Source organism: Mirounga angustirostris, unplaced genomic scaffold (genome assembly GCF_029215605.1).
Source record: "Mirounga angustirostris isolate CCGP_5_RB_7025 unplaced genomic scaffold, mMirAng1.0.hap1 SCAF_3, whole genome shotgun sequence".
NCBI classification, from domain to species: domain Eukaryota; kingdom Metazoa; phylum Chordata; class Mammalia; order Carnivora; family Phocidae; genus Mirounga; species Mirounga angustirostris.
In genome coordinates, this window is record NW_026991711.1 from 136,331,440 (window position 1) to 136,356,243 (window position 24,804).

Sequence of the window (24,804 nt, forward strand, 5' to 3'; positions counted from 1 at the left end):
GGAATAGCAATGTGGGGACCATGAGCAGCCAGAGCAGAGCACTCGTGGAGGGCTGGGAGCAATGCCTGGTTGGATGGATTGGTGAGAAGAGAAGAGGAATTGGACACAAAAAATAGGAAGTCTGAGTTTTGCTGAAGAGGGGAGCAGAGCAAGAGCTAGAGGAGAAAACGGGGTCAAGAGGGAACTTTATAATTTTTTTTTTTTTTTTTATGATGGAAGCAAGTTATAATGAGCTGGGCTGCTGGTGAGGATGCTTCAGTAGAGAAGGAGAAGTGAATGCAGGAGAGGAGAGAGATGCTGGTGTGATGTGTGTGGGTGGGCGAGAGGGGGGTACCAGTGGAGGGGTTCGCCTCCTCGCTGGAGCACAGGTAGCTCAGCTCCTCACGGAGTAAGGGGGCACAGGTGTGGCTAGCTGGGTCCTTGTCCTGGTGGGAGGCTGTGGGAGGTTTTTCCTGGTTGCTTCTCATTTTTCATCAATAACTGTACACATTAGCCCTAAGTTCCTCAATACCCGTGTGGAAGTTTGCCTTGTGGGGGTAAGAACTCCATTCTGGAGAGAGACGAACATGGGGCTTGAATCCTAGCTTCTTCACATTCTGTGGTGATTTGACCTTGGGCGAGTGACTTGTCGTCCTCGGGAAGGTGGAGTTGCTAACAGTACCTACCCCACAGGGTTGTGGAGAAGAAGTGTGGTGGGGATGAAGCACTTAGCATCGTGCCTGGCACATCCAGTAGACATCAGCCTTTACTGTGGTGGGCCCCTTAAAGTAGAGTAGGAGTAGAATTCCCTCCCCCACAGAGCTTTTGTAGCTATCTTGTCTTGAAAGTCTAGTGGACAGCAGGAGCTCTTCTTTGGGGGTTAGGTCACAGGTGAAGTTGCCCCATGGGCAGGGTGGTCTACAACTGGACTTAAGGGCAGTTCATAGGCAGAGAGCAACTACAGTATCCCCTTGAAGGAGAAGGAGGAGAAACATGGGGCTTGGAAGAAGGAAGAGAAAATGGCAACACATCAAAACCCTTTAACCATCTCTAGTTCCTTATGCCATATTTGAGCTGCAGAGAACCACAGCTTTATATATTGTTAAATTCTTAACAAAGCTCATGTTAGACGTTGAGTGAGCATTGCCCACATGGGAGTATATGCAGCTCCAGAATCCGTTACTGTCTAGGATGGCATAGTGTCCGTGTCCATCATCCCCCCCTCCCCCCGCCCAGGTAGACCTCAGGACATGGTCAGGTAGGTGTGTGCTGTGCAGGGTAGAAGTGAGCCAGGAACACGGCAGGAGGGCTGTGGCCTGACTTCCTGCTCCTGGGGCCTGGTTGCTTGTCTTTGTAATCCTGGTCAACGTTATCTAGTGGATCACAGGGTGTATTGAGTAAAAATGTTGCATGGCCTTGTTGAATTGTCAGGAATGTGGAAAACCAGGCTAAATAGCCCTTCGGGTTTTAAAATACTGCCAGTTTTCAATCTCTTCTTTCAAGGTAAGTGGTACAGGCTAACAAGGTAGCTTGAGATAAATCCGAATCTGAAAGGAAATAGAACATCTCTGAAATTATGCAAGATGATGACTCCTCAGGACCTGACATCTGTTGCCCTGGAGTGTGCCACAAATTAATTGCGGCATCTGTCCGAGGCGGCGTGGTGGGGAGTTATTTTTTCAAAAGTTATCCCCTTTGTAGTGCAGAATGGCATATGTGTAAGTTTTTAATATAAAACATGGGGCTTTAAAGACCATTCAAGCTTTTGGTGGGCATTTTGGGTTATGTCCCTCTATACATGTTCACCTTCCTCTGTCATTCGGTGCTTTCGCGGAAAAGCACTGAGCAGCCCAAAGCCTTCTCCATAGAGGGACACCTGGGACCTAGAACAGTCACGTGACACTTAGGTAGTGGGAGTGTGGGCCCTGAAACACAGCTGCCTGGTGCCCGTCCGCCTGATGTCACACTGTCCACTTCTACCTCTTGGTGAAGTAGCTCATTCTCGGAATAAATCCCGTGCCACATCATCTTGCCCGTGACAGAATCGTGTCTTAGGTTTTAAATGTCCGCATGGGGTAGTGGTAGCAACTACACAGCCACTGTTGCCCTTTTCCCCTGCTAACTGGGGACACTCCAAATGGCCATAGCCCTTTTTTCAGCCAAGTCTCAGAATTACCCAGGTCCGCATAGGTTAGCCTCCACTGATGAATGGGTGTCTAGACGCACATAAGCCAACACCCGTTGGCCCGCTTGGTCTGGCCACATCCCCTGCCATGGAAGGCACTCTATGAATGTCTGCCTGATGGATATCATCCCTACTGGTCTGAGAGCTTCTCGAGAGCAGGCCTGACCGCTTGTCCATTTTTGGTTCACATTTAATAGAGATGCATACTCAGTGGTACTGGTTGAGCTCTTTGAGTTGACTTAATTTCCCAGGTACATTAAAGACTTCTGGAGAATAGGAAGTGGGATGACCATTTTAGAATGATCCTTTCCACCGTGGTTCTACTTCTTTTTTAAGTTGTGGTAAAATACATAGAACATAAAATTTACCATCGTAACCATTTTTAGGTGTACAGTTCTGGAGTGTTAAATATATTCACATGGTTGTGAACACTTTGGTCCTTCTTAAACTTGTTTTGGAGTGTCCAGAAGTCAGAATGTCCATGTTAATGAGGCCATAAAATATTGATAAACTAAACTTAAAAGAATTGAAGTGAGAATTGTGCTATGTCCTATCATCTGATAGGATATATATATATTTTTAAAGATTTTATTTATTTTTCCGACAGAGAGACACAGCGAGAGAGGGAACACAAGCAGGGGGAGTGGGAGAGGGAGAAGCAGGCTTCCCACGGAGCAGGGAGCCCGATGTGGGGCTCGATCCCGGGACCCTGGGATCATGACCTGAGCCGAAGGCAGATGCCTAAAAAACTGAGCCACCCAGGTGCCCCTGATAGGATATTCTATGTGGATCAGTGGCAACAAAATTAAAAGTTGAACACATTTACAGTAGAAGTTAGAGGTCCCCTCGCCTAGCTCAGCATGTGTTTTCTACTTTGGGAAAGGACTGCTGCTAGTTGGGTCCAGCAGCTGTGCAGCCGGCTCCACGTGTGGAACTCCCGGGTTCCTCAACACCTGTCCTTTGAAAAGCCAACATTCTTGTCTTCAGTTTCTAACGGAGTGAAAGAGAGAATCACAACAGATACAAAGTCTGGCCGCAGTCGTTGGTTTCTCACTTTGTCTTGCTGCTCTTCTATCTTACTCATCAGCTTTAGAATGAACCCTCCATCTCAGTGGCCACAGAGATCAGGCTGGACCTGAGGTTTGATATGACAGTGGCACATTACGGGTTGAAGTTTGAAAGGCAGTGCGTATGCATTCTGGGAACATGAGATTAGACTAACAGATGTCCCTAGGAGTAAGGTATCTTTAGCTTGTTTTGCACATTCTTTCCTTGTTGGTACCTCCCACCCCACATCCCAGCCTTCCTTTAGAGCCTCGTTCATCTGTTACCATCTTTATTTTCTTTGTTCTTAATCATTAGAAAAATCAAAGAGATGAATTTCTCTATTGCCTGGATTCTAGCCCGGAACCCGATGCAGGGCTCAATCTCACGACCCTGAGATCGCAACCTGAGCTGAAACCAAGAGTCGGACATTTAAACTGTGCCGCCCAGGCACCCCTATCATGGAATTTCTAGTAAGCTATTTGGGAGCTGTCAGAAGCTCACTGACAGTTCTGAGTTGTGGGCCCCCTGAAGGCAGGGATTTGGGTCTGATTTATTTGTGCTTGCCCAGGGCTTTAATGTGGAGCCTGGCACATGTCATTCCTCAAAAATAAAGTGCAGCTTTAAAAGAAATCTAGGCCCATGCTCAAGCCATAGGTGTTTTCATCTGCACAGAGAGAGTGGGTGTATTCTAGTAATACCACCCAATAATGCTTTTGTGGATTTCTTTACCACTGGAACTATTCATCACCTACTGAAGTTGGGAAGGAACCCAATAAATGATCTAGAAAGATTGATTCTCTCCCTCATTTTATGGATCAAGAAATGGAGGCCTAGGATTTGTTGTAGGTCATACAGCCAGCCTCTGATGGAGCTGCTCCTCCCCCCTCCTCCCCCCTCACTTCCTATACTTGAACCCCTGTCCTCTACCTGTCCTCTACCTCTACCCAAGCAAGGGTCTATCTAGTCACTGCTTCTGTTTTTATACAATGTCCACAGAAGCTTAAGCAGATCTGTTCATGTCCCACCAAGCTTCTCTGAAAAAGAGAGCTCTGTTTTCTCATCAAAAAGAGCTGTCCTCCTGAGTTCCTGAGATAAGCATTTCTTGATGAGGAACTGGGCCTGAATTTGCCTTTGACCATGAATTCAGAAGCAGTTGCGTGTTCCCTATACGGATCCCTACCCCCCTCTGGTTTGTTCCTGGGCAAGGAGTCTTAGTTCGCTTCAGTCCTCTTATTCATGCTTTAGATTAGATGAAAGGTGAGGTGCCTGACTCAGGCCATGACTCACTCCTGCTCCTCCCTGTAGCAAGTGGTTTCCACAGAGTGGGCTGGGCAGCGCCCATAGCCCGGAAGACTCAGGCACTGAAACCCTGTGGCTATTTATAAATAGTGCTCACTGCATTTTTGTTCTGTGTGTTGGGATGCCCCCGAGCTGGATGGGTTCATCCCCTTCTCAAGGAGGACTTGAGGCGTGTGGCTTTTGTGTTGCTGGTCCCCCATAGCGGAGATGTTCGTCGGAGTGCCAGCCATGCTGTGGACCGCACGGGGGAATGTGCTGGTTCCTGTCCGGAGTCCTGCGGTTCACTGTGCAGCTCACTTGGCCGTGGTGGGAAGCCGGTCTACCTTCTCAGCTCTGTGGCTTTCAACCTCTGCCCTCCAGGTGAACTTTATTGTAATGCCCTGGTCAGCACGGTGTCTGCTGTGCCCTAGGTAGGGCTTGTATGCTGCTTTATCGGCGCATCCTCAAGGCACTGGGGTGGGCTGTAAAAACCGGCGTTGACCTTTGCCTGCCTGTAGCTACGTACATAAAGATGGCGTGTGTGAGCTTGCCTCGTGCAGTTACGAGGTTTGCTTTCTTCATGACTTCTGGACATGGATTGGAACCTCCGTCACCATCTCTGTCATTTTCTTTGCAAGACTTTCACTGACCCAGTGTCTATAGGCTGACATTATTTTAAAAATTATGTGTAAGTTTATTTTTCAATAGGTAATGCAGTCACCTGGTACAAATATAAAAACTACAAAAAGATGTGGAGGGAAAATCCCCCTCCTAGGGTATGTGATGTAATGAGCACTTGGTATTATAAAAGACTGATGAATCACAGACCTGTAACTCTGAAACCGGTAATACATTTTATGTTAATTAACTGAATTAAAATTTAAAATGTTAAAAACAAAAAAAACAAAAAAAACCCCTTCCCAGCCCTGGTCTCCAGTTACCCTGTACTTCCCGGCATCAACTGTCCTTTCACCAGTTTGTTGTGAATCCTTGCACAGATGCCTATACGTTTCTAAGGAAATACATACATTTTTTTACATGTATGGTAGCATGTCGTAGGTATTCTGCACCTTGCTTTTTTTTCCTCTTGGCATGTTTTAGAGCTTGTGTGAGGTGGTAAATAGAGAGCTTCCTTATTAGTATTTTTAATGTCTGCGTAGTATTTGGTTTTAGTCGTGAACCATGATTAATTTAGCCAGTCTGGATATTCAGGTAATTTCTAATCATTTGTTCTTAAGAGCAATGCAGCAGTGAAGAACTTGATACCCACTTTGCTTTCTCTTAAGCCGCGGGTCCATTCCCGGGGCGGTGGTCTGCCCAGCGTTGTGGGATGAACCAGGCTGATTCTCAAGGCATGACTGCCTGCTCTCCGTGCCTCTCTGTCACAAACGATGTCCTACCATCCGATGCGGTCACAGACCACTCCTCTGCCTTTGGGGTTACCTGGATCTGCAGTAACTAGAATTGACAGTCTTACACTAACGCTGTTGGATTCCTGATGGCGTCAGCATTTGTGCTTCACCTGTTCGTATACTTGCTAAAAAAATGAAAATGAGAGCGGCTCGTTGGAATGTGTGTGAACTGAATACCAGCAAGAGCACGTATGGTGCTTCATACTCCAAGAGGGTAGCATCTGTGTTCTAGGCGGGGGGATCAAGGGGTCAAAGAAGAGTGGGGCCAAAGGCACACGAGCACCATCTTTTAAAGATTCCTGGAAGCAGCAGTGTGATCCTTCGTCGTGCATCCCCTTTAGCGGGACCAAGTTATAGGTCACGTCCAGCTGGGAAGGGAGGCTGGGCTGAGCCATCCTTATTCAGGGTGGCCTTGTGCCTAGGTATTCCCTTCATTGTGGAGAAAAGGGAGAACCGGTCCTGGCCACACCCAGCAGTGGCTAGCACAGCTACTGAGCTTGTTATTTCAGTTATCTCGTATAGAAAATAGACTATGTGGGATTAATTTCCTTTTCTAAACATTGAAAAATTTGGATTTCCTAAGCTGTTGGAATAGTAAAATGGATATGGTGACTTACCAGGTGTGTGTTTTTTAAATAGACCTTTTGTCTCCCTGGTTTTTTAATTAAAAATATATTACTGGAGAATGATGGGAATTGAAAAGTCACTTTTTCCTTTGCAAATGAACTGTTTGATAACGGCTTTTAAGAAATACTTTTTTTTTTTTTTTTTTTAAGAGTTAGTACTGATACTATTGATTCTCGGCACACCTGGCATATAAAAACCTGCTTGGTAATAACATACTCAAATTGAAAATTATTAAATGTAATAAATTAATGATAAAATAAACTTCATTCATTTAACTCTGTGCCTGCTATGTGCCAAGCAGTGTGTGAAGATCGAAGATGGGAGGCTGGGCTCACGGTCCAGCTCATACAGGTTCTTAGACCTGGTTCCTTGAAAGGTCAAGTCCCTAGAAGGACAAATGTGATTCTGCTTGGCAGCTGGAAAGTCAGGTATCTGATAATTCAGAAACACACAGGAAGTGATCAAATGGCATATTTGACAAGGTCAAGCAGCTGCTTTGTAAAACTGAAAGAACAGTTTTGCTTGGAGACCTTTTATTTTCCCTTTTCTTACTGCAGTAGATAACAGCATTTTTATGCTAATTCTTTGAGTGAGGACTTACTGGTAATGAGTTGCTTGATCAGCTGAAAAGCCCTTTCAGTTAATGACTTTATTTTTATTTATTTATTTTTAAGATTTTATTTATTTATTTGACAGAGACAGCGAGAGCAGGAACACAAGCAGGGGGAGTGGGAGAGGGAGAAACAGGCTTCCTGCTGGGCAGGGAGGCCGATGTGGGGCTTGATCCCAGGACCCTGGGATCATGACCTGAAATGAAGGCAGACACTTAATGACTGAGCCACCCAGGCGCCCGACTTTATTTTTAAAATGAGCTGGTTATATAGTGATACCTGTACTTTCTCAATTTTTGTTGAAGTGGAATTCTTGGACATTTTAAATATAGTCTGGTTGTGATTTTCCCTTGCTGGATGCTAATTATATTTTTCCTTGAGATTATTTAAGTTCTTATTGGTGGGAGATTGGAAGCCAGTGTTGAACCCAAGTCACTCCAAAAAGTGATGCCAGGGATGGAACCAGAATTCCTTCTCCAGCCCTTCTCCCTTTTGCTGATCTGACTATTCTTGTTGGTATTTCATGTAAATAGTTGAAATTGGTGCCCTGACTTCACTTTTTCCCGCCTTGGTAATGGTGGACGTTTCTGAGCTGGAAGACGAGATGCATGTGATGGATAACAACACTTTCTGCTTTCAGCGTTTGTTTATTGCATGAGCTCCCTTGTTCTTGGTCAGAGACACACCTATCGTAAAATGTCCCCAGTCAGGTAAGAACTAGAACCTTCAGGTTCAAACTTCACAGGAGTTTCACAGTCACTGGAAACTGGATTTAGTTAGAGCATGTTTCTTCAAGGAGACAGGGGAAAAAAGTCTCTTATAAAATGTTTGGATGGCCAGGACGAGAAGACTGATTTTTGTGGTCCACATAAGGGCGGCAGATAGTCTTTGGGCCCTCTGCCACGGAGCTCAACGTACTTTATAGACCTTAATTATAACTGGCCATGCTCTTGTAAAACGCTTTTTTTTTTTAAAGGTAGATAAATGAAAGTGCTTTAGTGATGTTACGCAATCAAGAGAAAGGAGATTTGGGATGTGGTGGTTTAGAGCAAGATCAGAGAGTATGGGGCACAACTATTTCATCACTTACCAGCTGTGTGACACTAGACAAGTTATTTGTCCTCCGAACCTGCATCCACATTTGTAAAATACATAGTGATAATGATTTCCGCTTCTTCATGAGCTCAGAGTGCTTCATATATAATAAGAGATGATAGCTGCCAGTGTATCCTTAATAATAGCTTGTTTGCCCTAATTTGGGGGTCGGATATGTGTTTATGTGATATCTTGGAAGGTCATTAGAAATTTAGTCTTTTGAAAGTGAGATTGTAGATCAGAAGGGAGTGTCAGCCTTTTAATCACTTTTCTGTGGAAGCGTGAAAACCCAAGGCTGTTCCACTGTAAATTTTAACTTATACTTGCCCAACTGGACCAGCCAGTTAGTACAGTTAAATAGGGTTTTGGTTTTCCTTGGCCAAACACTCTTGAGATCACACACACACACACACACACACACACACACACACAACCAAATTCCTGCCCTTGAGGAGTTTATAGCCTGATTAAAGCAGGGTGGGGAGAGAAATCCTTGTCCAGGGAGGCTTTACTGTGGGGAGGATGAAACGTGAGGGCAGAGTCTTGTAGCATATTCATGTGTAAAGCCTGGAGCTGGAGTTTGGAAATTCTTGGTGAGTAGAGCTCTGGGGGAACGGGGCAGGATGGCTGGAAGCTTGGGAGGGAAGGAAGGCACCAAGGTTTTTGTGTGCTCGGAAGGCCGGGGCAGCTGGAGCTGAATGGTTAGGAGGTGGCCCCCTGGGTGTGGCAGGCACGGTGTGGCATGGAGGAAGGGTGGTAATGTGCCTTGTCTGAGCCTCGGTTTCTTCATTTCCAAGATGCAGATACCTGCCTGCCGGATTACTGAAACGTTGGAATAAAAGTCTATGTGAATAACCTTGTAATTACAGTGTCCTATCCATGCAAGCGGTTTCCCCCCTCCTCAGGGTTGCTGCTCTCCTGCTAAGAACTTAGAGCCTGGGCACTTGTGAGTAGTACCTACCTGGGGGGCTGCAGTCAGTGCACGCATCGAATGCCACGGCTGTGTCAGGTACCGCCTCAGCTGTCGTGTTCAGGGAGCGAGGGAAGAGCCCCTGCACCCCTTGACTGGTAGCATTCTGGAGAAAAGATGGGGAGTTGACACAAAAAACGGAGTATCACAATTTCAAGTGCTGATAAGGACTGTGGAGACGATGAATTAGGGCGAATGTAGGGCGTGACCGAGGGAGAGCTCTAGCCGGGATGATCAAGGTAGGGCCTCTCTGAGGTGGTGATGGGTGTTGAGCCCCGAAGGAGGCAAAAGATCCAGGGCAAGAATGTTTTGAGCCCAAGGAAGCAACTGCAGAGACCCTGAGATGGAAATCAGGTTGGTGTGTTCAAAGGACAGAAATTGGGCCAGTGTTGGGGGAGTGAGTTGGGGCAGATGAAGGGCACTTCCCATAGTATCTTGTGGAGCACAGCGGGAATTTCGTGCCAGTGGCCGTGGGCACTGACTGGAGGGTGGAAGCGGAGGACTTATGTGCCTTAAGATGTAGGGAGGACAGTGGTTGCTCTGTGGAGGATGGGCTGGACAAGAGTGGACAGAGGTAGACCAGTTGAAACAATACTACACTGTCCAGCTGTGACCAGATAATGGGCCCTGTAGCAGACATGTGGGTCAGAGTGAGATGCAGAGGCAGAGCCAGGAGAATGTATGAACGCCCTGGATATAGGATAGGAGGGAAAGCGAGCTATCAAGGCTGACTCCTAGGTGCCTGGCCTGAGCACCTGGATAGAGAGTATACATTTACTGAGAGAGAGGGAAGGCTTCTGGGGAGCACGTTGGGGAGTGGGGTTGTGTTTTGAATATACTGATTGTGAGATGCCTAGGAGGCAATTGGGTATTAGAGTGTGGAGCTTAGGTGAGAGGTCTGAGCTGAAAAGAGCTGTTTTGAGAGTCCTCTGTTAATGGAAGGAATATCCAGCACTGCGATGAGAGTACAGTGAGAGACTAGGGGAGGGTCTGAGATCTTATGGAGAAGGAGCAGCCAGTGAATGGGGACAAGTATCCACTGGCTGGCACAGACTTTGCTGCCCTTTCTTCAGCCAGGCCAGTCTAGTTCCTACTTGGACAGGATTTGAGGGTCAAAATTGAACTAGACATGGGAAGTCACAGAGACTCTCCTATCCCTCTCCTCCTAAATAAGGGAAGTGAGTCCACAGTTCAGAGCTCTTGTGGGGCAAGACAGGAATGGTCATAGTTGGACACAGTTCCCAACTGAAGAATATACAGGTAACAGACACTTTGTGTTAAACTGGAGGGAGAAGAGGGTAGAAGGGGCTCTGTCTGCATGCTACCCTTCTAGAACTATCATTTAAAGCTCTAACGATGAAGAGGAGCCCCTGGTGCTTAATCTCACTGCTAAGATTGTGAAGGAGTTTGATATTCTGGGGATTCCTCTCAAATGTAAAGAAATGTGGTTTAGGGGTGCCTGAGTGGCTCAGTCGGTTGGACGGACGTCCAACTCTTGGTTTCGGCTCAGGTTGTGATCTTCTGGTTCGTGAGATCGAGCCCTGCGTCTGGCTCTGTGCTCAGTGGGGAGTCGGCTTAAGGATTCTCTCCTTCTGCCCACCCCCCCACCTGTGCATGCTCTCTCTCTCTCAAATAAATAAATCTTTAAAAAAATGTGGTTTTGAATTTGATTCAGAAAGGGGTAGTCTGTTTCCTTGGCCTGCTTTCCTGGACCTTCTAGTTTCTCTCTCCAGGTGCTTAACTGTTTTGACTATTAAGGTCTTAAATGCAAGCTGCATAATTGACACTGGGACCTGGGCAGGTCCTCTGTGAACCTTCATCCTTAGGGAATCAGATGGGATCAAGCTGGGCCCCTTGAGCTCCTCCAGGAAACCGGGGACTAGTGAGGGTTGGCGGGCAGTGGCTCTGCCCGGGGGGTACGAGGGCTCAGTTACGGTGTGCATGGCGGCTGGCCCTGGAGGAGGAGGCAGAAAGGGTTGGGACTCACACATGAGGTGATGCTCAAGTGGAGTGAAAACGTCAGGAAGAGCTGGGGTCAGGGCAGGCGTTCTGCGGGGAGCGGACAGTACCAGCAGAGCTTCTGCCGAATGTGGAAGCGCTGGTGAGGAGCCTGGTGGAAAGGACGCAGTCAGAGGGTTGGTCTGATTGGAGCCCAGGTGGGTGTGGAGGGGGAGTGACGAGGCTGCAGTGTCACAGGATCCGCTCCAGGGGTGACCTCACACACTGCAGTGCTGCCTCATCTGAGGGGGATACATTCCAAGACCCCCAGTGGCTGCCTGAGACTGTGAGAGTACCGAACCCCGAACTATGTGCTTTCCTGTTCCCGCCTACCTGTGAGAAAGTCTCATTTATAAATTAGGCACAGTAAGAGACTCACAACAGTGATAAAATAAAACAATTATAACAATATACTGTAATAAAAGTGGTGAATATGGTGTCTCTCTTAAAATCTTGTTGTATTGTACTCCCCCTTTGTGTGACGATGTGCGGTAACATGCCTGTGTGATGAGGTGAGGTGAGGTGAGGGGACTGATGTAGGCACTGGGACACTCTTGACACTGTATTAGGCTGCTCTTGACCTGACTAGAGCTGGAAGGAGGATAACCTGCTTGCGGACCACGACTGATCACGGCTAACGAGCTATGGAAAGAGAAACCGTGGATAAGGGGGAGTATTGTATGGGAATAGGTGATTTTCCTGTATTTCTCATCTGTACGCAGCCCTGTGGAGAATCCAAGATGGGTTGAGTTAAAGACCTTCAAAAATATTCGGGCTGTGAATTCTGCATGTTTCAAACCAAAAATGAAGTTCGAGCTTCATTTTGACGAGTAGAAGTTTTAAAGCTTTCTCTCAAAACCCATCAAATGGGCTCATTTTGGTGTTGTCCTTTTAGTTGAGGGCATTTATGTTATCTAAAGCTGCCTTTTGATACCTTCTAGGCTTTCCAAGCATGGTGTGGGCTGGGCGTTTGAGGCAAACTGCTCTCGGTGTAAGGTGTTGCTAAGTGTTCCGTTTTGAAAGACCAGTTTCCTCTGCGAACGCATTCATCAGTAGGAATCGCTGGAATTAGGACCGCTGACAACTGTAATAGGTCCAGTTGAGGTGGGGCAGTGGGTCAGTCACGGCGTGGGACAGAGCACTCGTTTAGCGAGGGGCTTGGGAAATATTTGCTGAATGAATGAAGGAGTGAACAGATGATCGAGAGGTGCTATCACATTGGCAGGCAGCATTTTCGTGTCATTTTACTCAGATTTATAGACAAAACTTTAAGACAATATCACATTATTACAGTCTAACTTTTACATTTAAAAACTCACAGTGCAGGGGCGCCTGGGTGGCTCAGTGGGTTAGGCGTCGTCGGGCTTGCTGCTCAGCGGGGAGTCTGCTTGTCCCTCTGCCCCTCCCCACTGCGTGTGCACGTGCACGCATGCTCTCTCTCTCTCTCTCTCTCTCTCTCTCTGTCGTGCTCTCTCTCAAATAAAATCATTTAAATAAAAACTCACCGTGCAAACATTTTTTCAAAAATAATCTAGAGCCTTCAAAGGAGTGTCTGGATTGCTGGTAGGAGGATAAGCAGCAGCGGGAAGTGCTCCCTGTTGTCCTCTGCTTTTAGAAGGCTACTTGTAGAAATGGTGGAAGGTTCAAGGTTTCTCAGATTTTAAATTTGCTGTGTTGAAATTGAATTGTGTAAACTACTGTATGAACATGGCTCATTTATTAAAAATACTGGCTGAGTGCCCTTTAAGTACTAAGCACTGAGCTGGGTGTGAGGGGTGCAGCGGTGAGCAGAACAGGTGTGCCTCTGCCTCATGCAGCCGGCCCTGTGATAAGGGAGATGGACAATATGCAAGTCCTCTAATGACTAACGGTGGTTATTGCTATGAAGGAAAGGTGAATGCGAACTGCCCTAGCCTGGAAGGTACAGGAATGTTTTTAAACAGAGACCTCAAGTTGAGGAAGGGGATTCCAGGGAGAGAGGAACATGTACAAAGGTCCTGAGCCAGGAGAGAATATGTGGTCGAGGGTTTGAAAGAAGCCCAGTCTAGCTAAAGGGTCCAGAGTGAGGCAAAAGTTAAACTCAGACTGTGCTCTTCAGAAATACCTGGCCTCAGCAAAAATATTTTAGGTTTTTTTTTTTTTTTTTAAAGATTTTATTTATTTATTTGAGAGAGAGAATGAGATAGAGACAGAGAGAGCATGAGATGGGGGAGCGTCAGAAGGAGAAGCAGACTTCCTGCTGAGCAGGGAGCCCGATGCGGGACTCGATCCCGGGACTCCAGGATCATGACCTGAGCCGAAGGCAGTCGCTTAACCAACTGAGCCACTCAGGCGCCCAATATTTTAGGTTATCATCAAAATTTAAGTTCCCGGTGGCTGAGTATAGTTTAATATGAATAAGGAAGAGACTGTTTAGATTTCTTGCCTGGGTAGAGAGCCTAATGCCTATGAAGAAGTCTGTGTCCTAACCCCCCAAACCTGTGAATTATCAGGGTAAATGGCACAGGGGACTTAAAGTTGCAGATTAGGGTTGCTTATCAGATGACCTTAAAATGAGGGGGATTATCCTGGATTACCCATGTGGGTGGGCCAGTGCAATCAGAGGGATCCTCCTGATGTGGAAGAGGGAGGCAAAAGAGAGACCTGGAGCTGCATCACTGCTAGCCTCACGGAAGGAAGAAGGGGCCAGAAGTCAAGGAATGCAGGCAGCCTTAGAAGCCGGCTAGGGTGAGACCGAGTCTCCCATAGAACCTTCAGAAAGCAACTGCGGACACTTTGATTTTTTACTTCTGAGCTATGGAAGTGTAAGATGCTAAGTTTGTGTTCTATGGCCAAGCGGCCATAGAAAACCAGTACAGCTGCCCAAGTCAGGGTCTCCTTGCAGAGATGGCTGTTGCCACCAAGTCGCTCGGCAGTCACAACCTCTGATAGTTTGCTAGTCCCAGAGCAGTGGAGAGGGGCTCCTGCACACCCCGTCTTGAGGCAGTGGGCTCTGATGGCTCTTCAGTAAGTACTGATTACGCACTGCCATGTGCCAGAGCCTGCTCTAGGAGCTTGGGATGAGTCCTTGAGATCAGTCCGGAAAGATCTGTGCCCTCCTAGAGCTTCAGTCCCTGTGCCTCACAGCCCTGACCTATACAGAGGGCTGGTGAGGATAGAGATTTCTAGCTCACGACTGCTGGATATAAACTTTTGTGACTGCAGAGTTCTCAGATGTATTTTTTAAATCTCCAAATGACCAGTCACCAAAATAAGGAAAACAGTGTAAGATTTCATAACTTTAATTATATATATACACACACACACACACACACACACACATACATACATACATACATTTTGGCTGGAAAGCCTAACAGGAGGTATTAGTCTGATGACTGGTTTTTCTAGTCGCAAAGGAGAGAGAAGCAGGCCCTTTCTCCCCTGAAGGAATCTGACACAGGCAGAGTTGCAGGGTTTAGATAAAAGCACAAGCAAGCTTTCATGCCTCCTTGCTTCTCTTTGCCAGGCAGGGAAGAGAGGGAAGGACTCCTCAGCAGTCGGGGCAGGCTGCCTGGGGTGCTGATGGTGACCATGGGTGGTGCAGGGGTATGGACAGCCCTGTTGGCCCCTGGTCCTTGGAGAGCAGGAGCACTGCCCTGCCTCTGGCTGGAGGGAGAAGTATCTCTCAGTGCGCACCTGGAGAGTCAACCTGGTTGGGCGAGAGGGGCTCTCCCAAGGCCAGTGGTGCCTCGGTGTCCTCAGGTAGCCTGGACATGGGGAGATGGGACCGTAGGGCCTCTCAGGCCAGAACAACTCACTAGTGCTTGTGAGACTACTGCCAGATCCAACCACATAGTTGGAATTTCAGGCACAGTGTTTTAAAATTCAAGCTGTTGCATCAGTCAAGTTCCATTGCTAGCTTTATACCTAAGCCTGGGCTGACTGTATAATTTGTCTACCCAACTGGGATATTTGAGTCAGGGAAAGGGAGTCGGGAACAACAGGTGTGAACCAGGACTGTCCTAGGAAAACCTGGGTGCGTGGTCAGCCGAGCTAAGTGCTGGAAGCTTTAACCACTCTGTGGATAGTCTGGTGACCAAAAAGGACTCCATGCAACATGGCCTCTGTGTCCAAGGGATGGGCTTTCCAGGAGAGAAAGTGTGACCCAGGGGCCTTTCCTAAGATGCCTGTCCACAGCCCAGGGGGGTCTTGAAGAGTTGTTTTCTGCACACCTTTGAATATAATGCAAGATCTATTTTTTCACCCTCAAATCATTTTACCTTATATATGAGCCCTTATAAAGTTGTTCTCCTGGGAGGGTTGCCCTCTTGATTACTTTATTTTGAACAACAAATTTCTGTTTGTTATAAACACATTAGCCTACCAGGACCTCCATCAGTTATAATTGTGGATGCGGATAGAGGTTAAATTGGTTTTAAAGTATTTTAAATAAAATAAATTGCTTTTAAAAAGGAGGCAAAGATATTTAGCTCCCATTTAGTAATAATTCCTCAGGATTTGACACCATAATTGCAAGTCTTGGATGTGGTTATAAACTTTAAAATGTCCTGGGAATGCTCCTGAGAACTGGGTTAGACATGGTTTTCAGAAAGTAATGTCAAAGAAACAGGGAATTTGAATAAAATCACTTCATGAAATACAAGTAAAACTACTTTTAAATGTTTACTATGTTATTGAAATGTTTGTATAAATGATCACATGTCAATTGGCTATTTCCTCTATCTTCATAAACGCTTATAATACAAATTGGCCAAAAAACCTGTTTTGGCTTCTTTTTTTCCGAGCAAGGGTTCTTATTTGTAGGCATCCGTAGTAGATGAGGGCTGGTAGTAACGATTAAGAGGTGTTATGGGAACAGTTGGGAGAAAGACCTCTTCAGACTGCAAGGAAGCAGGGCTGGGATGAAGACTGGATCCTTTCATTCAGATGATTGGGCTTTGACTTAAGGTTGCAGATGGTGGACTTAGGTGTACAGGTTTCCCTCCAGGCTCTTCAAGGCTCCATAGTGGGTGAGATTAGGTTATACAAGACAGGAGGCAGATGGCTCTGGCTTATGGCTGTAACAAGGGGAGGAGCCACAGTCCGGAGCAGGTCATGCTGGGATTAGGGCCAAGGGGAGAGATGGTCTGTCCTGTGACCACCTAGGAATCATCAGGTAAGGCAGGGACTGGGGAATGAGGTATAGATCTGGAAGGGAAAGTCTATCTGCAGGACCACGGATGCCAGATAACACCACCGTCCCCATGTCTGTACAGAGTATAGGCTGCCCGCATTAACACTCGGCAAACAACTAAACCAAACCATATAGCACTTCTTTTTTGGGGGGGTGAGGGGGATGGGAATGTTGACAGGTTTTACAGAACTTAAATTGATTACAGCTCAAAAATAAAAAATTGAGGGGCACCTGGGTGGCTCAGTCATTAAGCATCTGCCTTCGGCTCAGGTCATGATCCCGGGGTCCTGGGATCGAGCCCCACATCGGGCTCCCTGCTCGGCGGGAAGCCTGCTTCTCCCTCTCCCACTCCCCTGCTTGTGTTCCCTCTCTCACCATGTCTTTCTCTGTCAAATAAATAAATAAAATCTTAAAAAAAAATAATTGATTCTTGTAGAACCAGTATAATCAAATAACAGTTATGTGTTATTTAAAAAAAAAAAACCCTAAAAGCTACTAGGTCTTCTAATGTAAATGTTGGCACCCCAAGAATTTAAGGCTTCCTCCTCTAGCATTTACTTGCGGAGTGTTTGCAGTCTGATGGCAGCTTCCTACCCACTCAGCCTAAAGTGAATCCGGCCACTGGCGGGCCCCACCCAGGGCTCCCTTCGGAATTCCTGCTCATGGTGAGACTGACCCCAAAATGGACCACCACAGGAGAACCAAGGGCTCTGAGGCGTGTGGTGAGAGCTAGCAGCATAAAAGGGAATGGCTGAAGGAAACCAAGAGAAACACTGGAAGAAACAGATAATCCAGGAACAGAACGAGAACTGAGGGGGGGAAAAAACCTTCCAGGTAAAGTGTTGAAAATGTTAAGAACACGTTGATCCACAAATTAAGAACAGAGTGTGCTATTATGTAAAAGACACGACCGGAACCAAGAAAGAGCTTTTGGAGATGACAGAACTGCTGAAATTTAAAATTTTCAGTAGAAATATTAGAAAATCAAGTTGGAAAAACCTCAGAACCACAGGGAGGGAAGGAGGCCAGGGGTCCCAATACCTGACCAGTTAAGGGGTTCCAGAAAGAGCACAGAAAATGGGACCGTGAGTCCATTGGTTGAAAGAGGCCATGCAGTTGGCACATGGTCAGTGAATAAAGGCTCACGTGCGGGTACACGGTTGTGCCGTTCAGAACGCCTAGGGTAAGTGAAGAGCCTGAAAGTCAAAGAAATGAAAACTGGACTTCCCTTAGAATTTTTGTTGGCATCACTGGATACTAGAATAAGAGCAATAGCATCTAAGTTCTGAAGAAAATGTTTTTCAACCTAGAGTCCTATACCCAAACTATCAATGAAGGATAAGAGCAGAATGATGACATTTTTGTATATGGGGGGACTAAGTTTACTTGTCATGTACTGTTCCTTGGGATGATTTTTAATAAGGTAATTAGAATAAGAGGGAAACCTGTTTTCCAGAGCGCATCAGCCCAGCAGGGCAGTCCTAGGATGCCCCGGTACGACAACCCTAGAACAGTCTGTGTAGTAACAGGAGGTCCGAGGCCCCTGAGGAGGAAACCCGAGCAAGGAAGCAATCCTGATTTAATACAAGGTATGACCAGGAGCTTAGACATGATTGAGGCTAGGAAAAAAAGCAAACAGTGTAAGGAAAAAGGCAATGAGAAATGCCAAGAAAAGCAAAAGTCATGGTTCAAATGTGAAGTACACCAAGCAATTGATAGAGTGGAAGAAACGTCTGTTTGACCTTGATGCTGGGAGCAGTTTCCTTTGAGGCCAAAGGCTCTGATACTGGTCCAGATAGAAAGAGAAGTTCAATGTGGTTTGATTGAACACTGAATATTTACCTGGTTATGTAAAAGAACAGGTGTCTTGTGGTTACGAAAGACAAAATGTAAGTGGTAATCTAGTCTGATAATAGTATAAAAGTTTAGCTAATGGGTGGTAGGAGTTGGGTGGGGAGTTGGGGAGAAAGGGTCTGGGTGTGGACGGCTGCATCTCCCCAGTTAGGGAAGGGAGAGATGGTGTTGAAAGTTGGTGAAGGGAAAATAGAAGGTTAAATATATTGCATAAAACTTTAGGGGTAACAAATAAAAGAACTAAGGTAATATAGTTAACTAAACATGGGAAGGAAAGTGAAGTAGCAAGTAGTGTAAGTCTGTTCCTTTTCATGTTGTGGGGTCTACAGTTATCGTCCAAAGCTGATAAATCAAGAAATAAAAGTAGAAGCAGAAGTAATGGAGTTGGGGTGCCTGGGTGGCTCAGTTGGTAAGCATCTGCCTTTGGCTCAGGTCATGATCCCAGGGTTCTGGGATCGAGCCCCCGCATCGGGCTCCCTGCTCCGCGGGAAGCCTGCTTCTCCCTCTCCCACTCCCCCTGCTTGTATTCCCTCTCTCGCTGTGTCTCCCTCTGTCAAATGAATAAATAAAATCTTTAAAAAAAAATAATGGAGTTACGGAGAAGTAAATCCAGAATTATTTTTTTTAAGAGGTTTTCCTAGAGAATGGGGCTTGGGGTGAGTTTTGAATCTGCTGTCCATCATAAGTTCTTTCCTACTTTTTGGTTTCTTGTCATTTATTTGTATATATTAAACAAAAATTAAAAATTGAGTTTGAACATGGGTTAAATGTAGAGGTGACACAATGCCATGGTGATGCCATCTTTTAATTTTTTTTAATACTTAATTTGGACAAACTAAGAAAACTGTATTTTATATTCAGCAATAATAGTGTCCTTGTTCTAATGAGGCAGTATCTCATGGTTCCTGGGACAAAGTTGCATGGCTAGAGGCAGAATCTTTAATCCTTGAGGAAACGAATTATTGCCAAAAACAATGAAGCAAAGCTGCTATTGTCCTTAGAGTTTTAAAAGTGTTCCAGTGTTTAGATCTTTTGGTTGAAGTAATTACACAAAAGTATACCAGCTCTGTTTGGGAGAGAACTTGAGGATATAAAATAGGAGTGTGGCTTTCTTGAAGTTTGAAATAAACTTGTGCTGAATAGCATGAGAGGAGGTCCTGAATACTTGTGCCAGGAATTCTGATCTAGACTCCAAAGATCTGAATTTATATCCTACCCTCAGTTTTATGTCACACTTGTGTCATTATTAGCCTTTTATATTGTATTTTGCTATTTCAGATTTTATTTTTCATCTTTAAAGATGATGTGGTTTTGCAGGTTTTGTTTTTGTTTTAAGTTTTATTTATTTAAGTAATCTCTACACCCAACGTGGGGCCTGAACTCATGACCCCAAGATCCAGAGTTGCACACTCTTCCTACTGAGCCAGCCAGGCGCCCGGAGTTTTATATTTTAAATGTGGCTTTCCAATATGTTGGAATCCCAGGGCAGTTTGTATGTCATTACAGCTTTGAAATCGTGGAGGTGTGATTTTTCCCTAGCTCCGTGGAAAGCACTCTGGGAAGTAATTTTTTCCTGTTCCTTTTGGTGTCTAATACAATCTTGGATCAAACTTAGATCCTCAGCCTTCCTGATAGGGGAATAGGCTTCTTAGACCCTGTTCTGTTAATTTCCGCCATTTCCCTCTGAAGGCCATAACTTCTGTCCCCTGGTCCGTGTCACTTTGAATGCGCGTTGTTGCTGTAGTTTTGAATTCCTCCGTACACACCGGGTGAGTCAGTAATGACAGCATTGATGTCACTGCTTCTTAGGAGGAAATGAGCTGAGCAGCCTGGCAGCTGCTGCCCAAGGCCCAGGCGTTGCAGCGGGGATCCTGGCAGTGCCCAGAGAATGTGTGCTGCTTACATGAGGCAGCATCAAAGGGCACTGGGGACCAAGCGGAGACAGACGGGACTGGCCCAGAGCTGGATTTCGGTGTGGCCTGCGTGCAGACTATCCCTTTTGGAGCTATACGAGTCGGCTGCCTCAGGAGCCAGCTGTGTTTGAGGGCTTAGCCCAGTGCCCGTCCTACAGGACTTAGATGGGTTGTTGCATCAGGGACGGTGCCGTCGTTTGGACACAGCTCTCTTTGATCATTTGTTCCTGCCAGACATAGCCTCCGCTAATGGGCTGTGACCTTCTTTTTTTTTTTTTTTAAGATTTTTTTTTTTAAATTTATTTATTAGAGAGAGAGAGAGTGAGAGAGAGAGCGCAAGAGGGGGAAGGGTTAGAGGGAGAAGCAGACTCCCCGCCGAGCAGGGAGCCCGATGCGGGACTCGATCCCGGGACTCCGGGATCATGACCTGAGCCGAAGGCAGTCGCTTAACCAACTGAGCCACCCAGGCGCCTGGGCTGTGACCTTCTGATTCAGGCTGGGTTCAAGCTGAGTTAAGAGTTTGCTTATTTCCTGACCCAGAGAAGACCGCTTTTACCTTGAGAATTAGGGTACCTGCCAATTGTTGAGTTTGGTTGGGGTTAGTTACTGTGTTCTCCCATCAAGGGGCTTCCTTAGGTTTTCTCGGATTCTGATTTTACCAACTTACTTGCACCCGTCCCCCAGTCATTGTTTTCCTGAATTTCCTATGACGTGTGGTCCCAGGGAGCCAGGTGCGGGCAGAGCAGGGGCAGCCTGGGTGACGGCTGGCTCTCCTTCCTCTGGCTGGCTGGGGCCTGAGGCCAGGGACCAGAGGGGGTCTGCCCACGGCCGCAGAGCACCTTAACCTCCCTCCATCCAAGGTAGGACAGATTCTGGAGTGGGCTCACTGTGCCAACCGTCCAGGGCCCTGGGAGGAAGGAACGTGCTGCAAACACGTGCAGGCAGATTCCCCCCACGGCCCCGGGAGGCAGTGTGACTTTTAACGTTATTCTCCAGAGGCACATTTCTCTTATGCGCTGAGTTCTCTTCTGTGTTCTCTGCCCCTCCCCACCCACTCAAACCTGGCTGTTTCCATTCTTCCGTATGGTTGGCTTTCCTCTGCAATAGCTGCCGTGAGTAAAATGTGTGGGCTCCTTCTGTAAGAGCTTGGCATTTTTATTCTAAATAGCACCATAATAAATTTTGTTAAACATTAAAAAAAAAAAGGGCTTGGCATTTTTAGCACATGTGAAATTGTGCTGCCACAGCCTCTATAACCAGCTGGCAGACGAGCGAAACGCCGCCTCCTCGCTCGCCTGCTAAAGGCTTGCCTTCGCCGCTCGGGTAAGAACTGGCGGAGGGCGGAGCTGCCAAGGAGGGAGAAATGCTACCACGCGGCCGGGGCAAGCGGCGGGCCTGCTCTCCAGGCCCGGCTGTCCGCGTGAATAGAACAAATCCCCGCAGCTTTGGAAACAACAGGAAATCCGTCAGCGCCCATCCCCTGCGGGCGCGGCAGCCCGGGGCTCCGAGGGGCTCCGGGGGGCTCTGCGGGTGCGCGCCCCGGGCCCTTTACCCCGGAGCCGCGGGCTCCGCAGACCAGGCTGGCTCATCCCCACGTGCGTCTTGTGGCGTCACCGATTCCCAGCCGTCCGTGTCGTCTGGCTCTTCCCCTGCCAGCCTCTGCACAACGGCGCGCCCCTCGCTTGCCGCCTCGGCGACCCCCCTCCTGGCAGGCGGGCTTTGGCGCCCTCCCCTGGAGCGCGCTCAGGATTCCGGGGTGGGCGGTGGGGGGGCCCTCCCGCCGCCTCCGCTCCGCGCTCTCTGGTCTCAGACCCGCTTCCCGGTCTGGCTCCCTCAGGGCCGGAGTTCGGCGGGGAGCCGGGCAACCCTTACTCATTCTAGAAGGCTCTTGAAGGTTCGTGGAACGAACAGGTGAACGAGTGAGTACAGTGAACAGGAAATAGCAAGCCCAGCACCTGCCTTAGGTAGCTTGCCAGGCTCCTTGGTTGTGGCTGAGGAGGCGAGGAAGTGGTCGGAGAAGACTCGGCGGTAACCTTGGAACTCCGGGCTGCTCTTTATAGCCTTCCCGTTGGAGCTGGTTATCTTTACAGATAACCTCTTCCCAGTCTTCGCGCCGCCTGATCCCAGGAACGCTTTGGCTCTGCCTGCCCACAGCCTGTCCATATTTTGCTTACATCTGTCAGTAAACAGAGCAGTTCTTGTTGCTGTGTTTCGTTGTGTAGGTTTTGCCCTTTCAGCTAGGTTATAAATGCCTTAAAATCTGGGGTTTTATATCTTAGGAAGCATTTGAGAGGAATGGGAAAAATAGTGTTCCAAAGTAATTTTTTGTCCCTACACATATTTATGTATGTGTATACATGTATATAGAGCTGTGAAATCTTAGGGGCAGAGTGATCACCCTCCTCGCAAAGGCCTCTGTTTTCTTACCTGTGAAGTTCGAGGGCTAGATGCTCTCTGCTCTTTCCCATGCTCACATCCTGTGATTCCATGCTGTTGAGCCCAGCGCTTGGCTAATCCCGCCCAGGCCCTGGGTCAGGGTTCCAGCTCCAGATCAGCCAGGTAGTTGAGCTTGTTCACTTACGGCTGAGGCCAGTTCACCTCCCAGCTGTTTGTCGGGGCTCCTGGGATCTGGGACAACATGGGCGGAACGTGTGTGTGGTGGTCCTGCGGAGACCCCTGTGGCCGTTGGCCTTGCCTCTGCCCTCTGCCAAGAACTTCCACGCTCCAAGGACCCTTATTTTCTGCTTGGGGAGTTGTTTGTTCACATTTGTGTGTCCGGCTCTTTCCCCCAGCTCCAGCTTCGTTTCTCTCTGTCCAGTCAGGTGTGTGCCTTCTCTGTGTTTCTGTTCCTAGCTGTTCCGTGAGTCCGCCAGACCCAGAGGTGGGGAGTAAAGAGCGTTCTCAGAAGGAACCCTGCAGAAAGACGGCCGGTCTCTGAAGATCCCTCCTGGCTGTGAAACAGATTTTAAGGCTTGTGGGTTGGGGTTAGGGCCCCCTCTTACCGGAGCTGGCAACACTGGGGCGGGAGGGAAGAAGGCGTGGTATGATAACCTAGTACACAGGGGCCGCCGCCCAGACCCTCCTGCAGCGTCTGCGCCAGACTGATAGAGGATGCTGGCGGACGAGCCTGTCCGGGCCAAGAGTGCCCACAGTAAGAGAGAGAGCACGCGAGCGGCCCGGAGGGAACGAGATTCAGGCCAGTCGTATCTTGGGCAAGGTATTATTAAAAGATAAACTAACTGAGGCATATTGAAAAAAAACTTTACGAGTTGGAGCAAAAATCGATCGGAATCTGGCAGGGGCAAATTGGAAGTGGTTAGGCGTGCTCTGCCGGCCGGAACCAGGGGAAAGACTCCTACAGAGAAAATAAAAAAGCAAAGAAAAATTATTTAATCAGCTGTAGCTTAAAGCCTGGTTGGCTGCTTGTGATTGGTTGTCCCTCAGGTTTGATTTTACAACCTTGAGGCCTTTACAGGCTTAGATATTTTTGCTCACATAACTACCACGTCATTAGAGCCACATGGGCCTAACGGCTGCCTCGTTTAATTAATGAAACAGTGTGTGAACTGAAGATTCGGGTATAGTCGAAATTCCCTTTGAAAAGTACCTCAGGAAGGCACCGTGTTAGAAGACGACATATCATCGCTTGTTAAGTTTAATGGGGCCATTTCCCCCCCTCCAGTGTTTGTTGAGTTCCGTATGTCCTTGGCTTAGCTTTAGGGGTCATGTTCTTTTTTTTTTATTATTCTTATGTTAATCCCCATACATTACATCATTAGTTTTAGATGTAGTGTTCCATGATTCATTGTTTGTGCATAAGACCCAGTGCTCCATGCAGAACGTGCCCTCCTCAATACCCACCACCAGGCCAACCCATCCTCCCACCTCCCTCCCCCTAGGGGTCATGTTCTATAAAGTGTGTCTTTTAAAACACCAGAATCCTACTCAGAGAGGTGCTGATACTATGAGAGAGGGCATACTTTTTTTTTTTTTTTAAAGATTTTATTTATTTTTCCGACAGAGAGAGACACAGCGAGAGAGGGAACACAAGCAGGGGGAGTAGGAGAGGGAGAAGCAGGCTTCCCACGGGGCAGGGAGCCCGATGCGGGGCTCGATCCCAGGGTCCCGGACCACGACCTGAGCCGAAGGCAGACGCTTAACGACTGAGCCACCCAGGCGCCCCGAGAGATGGCATACTTTTCACGTTGTTTCAACAACCCCTTTCCGGGCTTGACTTGCCTAGCTGTGCGTGCGTGCGTGTTGCACGGGCCAGCCGCAGGACTCCACTGTCCCCAGTGCCTAAGCCAGCGGGGCATCTGGGAACTCTTGACCACCAATGATCCCGACATCTGAACATCATGGTTCTAATTGAAATGTTAATTGTGTTTGTTAAACTCAACTCTCCAAATTTTCTGTTTTGTCAACAGGTTGCTCGTGGGGGCCCCTCGGGCGGTGGCCCTTCCACTGCAGAGGGCCAACAGAACAGGCGGCTTGTACAGCTGTGACATCACCTCCCCCGGGCCTTGCACACGGATTGAATTTGATAACGACGGTGTGTTCTTCTGTCCTCACTCTGTCCACTTGACCAGCTCGCCTGTACCCCACTTGCCTTTTCCATGAGGAGGGAAAGGGGTCCAAGCCTTTGTTCTTGGAGAGAGG

The 24,804-nt window shown here is 47.5% G+C and overlaps 1 protein-coding gene across 4 annotated transcripts in view; it reads left to right on the top strand.

The window, feature by feature from the left end:
* Positions 1-24,804, top strand: part of ITGA6 (integrin subunit alpha 6) — a 75,418-nt gene that overhangs the window by 10,169 nt on the left and 40,445 nt on the right. For all 4 annotated transcript variants that reach the window (XM_045868619.3, XM_045868616.3, XM_045868618.3 and 1 more), the window contains exon 2: positions 24,573-24,697. In XM_045868619.3, the coding sequence (XP_045724575.1) occupies positions 24,573-24,697 (125 nt within the window). The remainder of the gene's footprint in view (positions 1-24,572; positions 24,698-24,804) is intronic.